The following is a 4,686-nucleotide window of genomic DNA, read 5'->3' on the forward strand; positions in this document are numbered from 1 at the left end:
CAGAAGTGGTAGATCTTGTTTATCACAGATCCTGACACACTTCGAACACATACTAAGGGACCTAACTGAAAATAGAGAAGTTGATGTAATATACCTAGACTTTGCAAAAGCTTTTGACAAAGTAGATCACGGCATTCTGCTACATAAGATTAAAGACCTTGGAATCAGGGGGAAAGTTGGAAGATGGATTTACAACTTCCTAATAAATCGTAAACAAAAAGTACAAATTAATGGGCTTTACTCGAATGAAACGACTATTATGAGTGGGGTGCCACAAGGGTCCGTTCTTGGGCCCTTGTTATTCCTTATTATGATTGGTGACATTGATAATGGTGTGAAACACTCGAGAGTAACATCATTTGCAGATGATACAAGAATAAGTACACCCATAGATATACAAGATAATGAAAACAAACTTAACGAGGATCTACATACCATCTGTAAGTGGGCATATGATAATATGAAATTCAATGCAGATAAATTTGAAATCATAAGATATAGTCCAACTGGAAGTTTAAGAGCAATATCATATTTTGTCGAAGGTGTGGAGATTGAGGAGAAAAAGTAGTACAAAATCTAGAATATGAGTTATGACATGAGTTTCAGTCACCATATAGAACAGTTTGTCAACAAAGGAAAAGTTATGAGTGGATGGGTAATGAGGACTTTTAACACAAGAGACCCAGAACACCTTTTACCACCATGGAAAACATGTGACCACAAGATTAGAATACCAGTGCCAAGTATGGAGCCCAAATCTTACAAAAGATATGTTGATAGAACAAGTCCAAAGAATCTTTACACGCTAGTTAGATAATATGATGGATCTAAACTATTGGGAAAGACTAAAAAAAACTATGACTGTACTCACTACAAAGGCAGAGAGAGAGATACTTCTTTATATATGTGTGGAAAATTATTGAAACTTAACACCAAATCCAAGACATGTTGAAGGAGGGGGAATTAAGGTAAGACATTCCCCCAGGCAGGGAAGAACATGCTCTGGCACTGGGATAAGTGCACAAGCATGTCTGTTAAGAAAAATGCAAAAACAAAGTTTCCTAATAAACGGACCTAAATTGTTTAATAGCATACCGAAGGATATAAGAAACCTAAATCAAATTCAGTTGCTTGCAACTGACAAAAAACGGGCGGTCCCCCAGGATGGTTCTGGCATGAGCTACTAGTAGTAGTAGCGTATGGTTAGTTACACTCCGATATTTGCCTCTGCTAACCAATTGCTGAAGGCTTCTCCGGCTTTGTGAATTGTTTGGTATCCTCCAATAATGGATGTCTGAGGGCAGTGGAGGATGATGTGGTCCATGTCTTGGTTGGGCATTCCACATGATGGGCAGGTAGGGGAGTCCCTGTAGCCCCAGCGGTGGAGATTGGCACCAGTACGTCCACATTTTGAGCGGATTCGATTGATTTGTACCCACTCTTTTCTTTTGAGGGTTTTGAATCCTGGCAGTGGTGAAGTTGGGTCGTCAACGAGGTTCCCTCCAGGCTGCAGGTTGTTTTGCCAATCTGTTTGTCAGGCTTCTTTGATGTTGAAGTTTGTTATGTGGGTCCTGTAGAAGGGCTTTCGTGACTTCAGTCTTTAAGTTGCTGGGGCATTTTGCATGACTATTTTTATCAGTATTTCCTCATTGAGTGTTGTTATGTGCTTCAGTTTGTTTTGTGTGATTTCGTCCCTTCATAGTTGTGCTGGGGTGATGTTGGCCATAACTGGAAGCCATTGTTTTGGGGTTGATCTCAGTGCCCCTGAGATTGTCCGCATGATGGAATTGAATTGGACATCAACTTTGTTGGTGTGGGTGCTTTGGGCCCATACCGGAGTGCAGTATTCAGCTGCACTGTAGCATAGTGCCATTGCTGTTGTTTTCATGACTCCTGGGCTGGCACCCCAGGTTGTTCCTGCCAGTTTGTTTATTATGGAGCCACGCTTTTTTAGTTTTTGGGCTGTGTTGTCAAGGTGTTGTTTGTATGTTAAGGATCTGTCCAAGGTTATTCCCAAGTACTTTGGTGTTGGGTCTGCTGGGATGTTTGTGTTGCTTATCCTGTCGTGGATTTTGAGATGACGGTTTGCTTCTTTGTTATTTAAATGGAAAGCTGTACATACTGATTTAGTGGGGTTCATTTTTAGGTACCATCTATTGAAATATGAGTGGATTTGCTCTATGTCGTGGGCTAGTGTGGTCTCAAGAGATTCAAAGTCTCTGGCCTGTGTTGCTATTGCGAGATCGTCAGCATAGCCAAATTTGATAGATCTAGTTTGGGGGAGGTCTGAGATGTATATATTGAACAGTAAGGGTGCTAGTACAGACCCTTGAGGAACTCCATTCTGGATTTTGTAGGTTTTGCTTGTGTTGCCTCCTGGGCAGACATGGAAGCAGTGTTTCTTTGTAATTTTGTGGAGTAATTTGAGGGTATTTTTGCAGTGTATGTGTTTTGATAGCTAGTACATGAGGCCTGTGTTCCATACGGTGTCATATGCTGCAGATAAGTCCACAAATAGTGCACCGGTCTTTTTCTTGTTTTCAAAGCCTGCTTCTATATAGTAGGATAGTGCCAGAACTTGTTCATATGTGTCACAGTGTGCTCTGAAACCTGCTTGTTCTGGTGGGATGTGATGTTCTAGGATGTTTGAGACAGTATGATTCTTTCGAGCAATTTGAAAGTACAGCATAGAAGTGCTATTGGTCTGTAGTTTGAGGGGTTATTGCTGTCTTTACCTGGTTTAAGGATGGCTATAATCTTTGCTTGTCTCCATATTTCGGGGATTTGGGTTGTGGTTATTATGTTTGACAGTGTTCTTGCCAGCCAATCTACTGCCTTTGGTCCCAGGTGGGTGATCAAGTCTGGGTATATTCCATCTATCCCGGCCGCTTTCCCATTTTTCACGTGTCTGATGGCCTGTTCTACTTCTTGGGCTGAGATGGTTGCTGAGAGGGGTCCATTTTTTTGGTATGCGTTCATGTTGTGCTGGTATTCGAGTCGGATGTGTTTTTCAAATTGCTGATTTGGAGTTCTTGTGCTTCTTTGTTTTATTTCAGTTGCAATTTGGTCTACTGTGATTGGGGGTTTTGTTGTATTAGTGGTAGTTTTGTCAAGGCATGTCTGCATGTCTGCTGGAGTGGGTAAAGTCCAGGTTTTCAGTTGTTTCATGCCACCTTTTTCTTCTTCCTTCTACAAGTGAGTTGAGAAGTTCGTCTGCTTTATCAGGGTTGAGTGTGCTCTGTTTAGTCCAGCAAGGTATGTATTCCTTGCGGAAGGAAGCCTCTTGGCACTGATTTTTATCCACTTTTGAGGATAAGTTGGTTGAAGCGAGTTATGTTGGAGCCTGATGCTGGGATCCTGTTGCATGTCTGTTCGATATATTATGTGAAAGCTTCCCAGTTTGCTTTCTGGAAGTTCCATCTGGGTTTTTGCAGAGAGTGAATTATTGGGATGTTTCTTCCAATGGTTATTAGTATGGGCCTGTGTTGGCTCTTTGGGAAGTCGTTTAAAACTTGCCGTTGAGCATGGAGAGGGATGTTGTTTCTGTCTCTAGAGACGAAAACAAGGTCAGGGTTGTATTCTCTACCCCAGCGGGCAGATTGGAAGGTTCTGCGATTATTCGGAGAGTACAGAAGATGCATGTTTTCTTTGCTGGCCCAATCAGAGATAGTTTCACCAGCTGGGTTGCAGGACCTGTATCCCCAGTCTGTGTGGTGACTATTGAAATCTCCTGCAATGATTGCTGGGTGTTGATGTTGCATTGGTGGGTTTAGCCATATGGAGTTGGGTGGCTTGTAGACATTTGTAAAGGTTATGTTGGCTATCTTGACAAGTGATAAGTGAATGTTTTCTCCTTGAGTGTCAGATGAGATGTGTGCGACTTCAGTGGGGTTTCTGGCATAGATTATAGTGCCGTACTGGGCATGATCTATTTGTGCCACTATAGTAAATCCCGGAACAGTATATCTTGAGGGGGCTGATTCTGCTGTTATGTGTGTCTCCTGTAGAGCTATGAGATCTGCTTTTTGTTTTATTGTAAGTTTGGATAGGTATTCACATTTGGCCATCGAAAGGCCCTCAATGTTGACTGATAGTATTTTGATGATGTTTTCGAGGGTGATTTCATCCCTAGTGTCGTTATTTTTGGGTCCTTGCTCATTTATCGGTGTAGTTGGGAACCCTGCAACTGCACCGCGGTCCTTTTTACCCTGGACGACGACCTAGCCAGTATGATTTTTCCTTTTTTGCCGATTCATTAATTGGGGTGTGTGTCCGGGAGAAGGTTACCCTAGTTCGGACACCAGTTTTTGGATCATTCTTTGTTTCTCCTAATGTTTCTAGCATTAGATTCCACACCCGTACGTGTTAACATGATGATCCGTTGCAGGTCTGCCGCTGCCGTTGGCATGATCCAGGGGGCACCACTAGGAGGTGGCAGTCGGACTTTGCCCCCCGGCATGAGCTACTAACAAGGCTCATGCTGTAACTACCACCAAGTAACCAAGTAGGTAAGTAAGTATATATAAATATATATATATATATATATATATATATATATATATATATATATGTATATATATATATATATATATATATATATATATATATATATATATATATATATGTATATATATATATATATATATATATATATATATATATATATATATATATATATATATATGT

The 4,686-nt window shown here is 41.1% G+C and overlaps 1 protein-coding gene across 1 annotated transcript; it reads right to left on the reverse strand.

The window, feature by feature from the left end:
• Window positions 1–3,380: 3,380 nt before the first annotated feature.
• On the reverse strand, window positions 3,381–4,459 carry LOC147471413 (uncharacterized). Its single transcript, XM_086540289.1, has 2 exons — window positions 4,355–4,459; window positions 3,381–4,220 (listed from the first exon to the last, which is right to left on the reverse strand). Exons 1-2 carry the CDS (start codon window positions 4,457–4,459, stop codon window positions 3,381–3,383), a joined length of 945 nt encoding a protein of 314 aa, XP_086396415.1.
• Window positions 4,460–4,686: the final 227 nt, after the last annotated feature.

The sequence above is a fragment of the Penaeus japonicus genome, unplaced genomic scaffold, assembly GCF_977035675.1.
Source record: "Penaeus japonicus unplaced genomic scaffold, GWHDUDI00000001_assembly GWHDUDI00000009, whole genome shotgun sequence".
Taxonomy (NCBI): domain Eukaryota; kingdom Metazoa; phylum Arthropoda; class Malacostraca; order Decapoda; family Penaeidae; genus Penaeus; species Penaeus japonicus.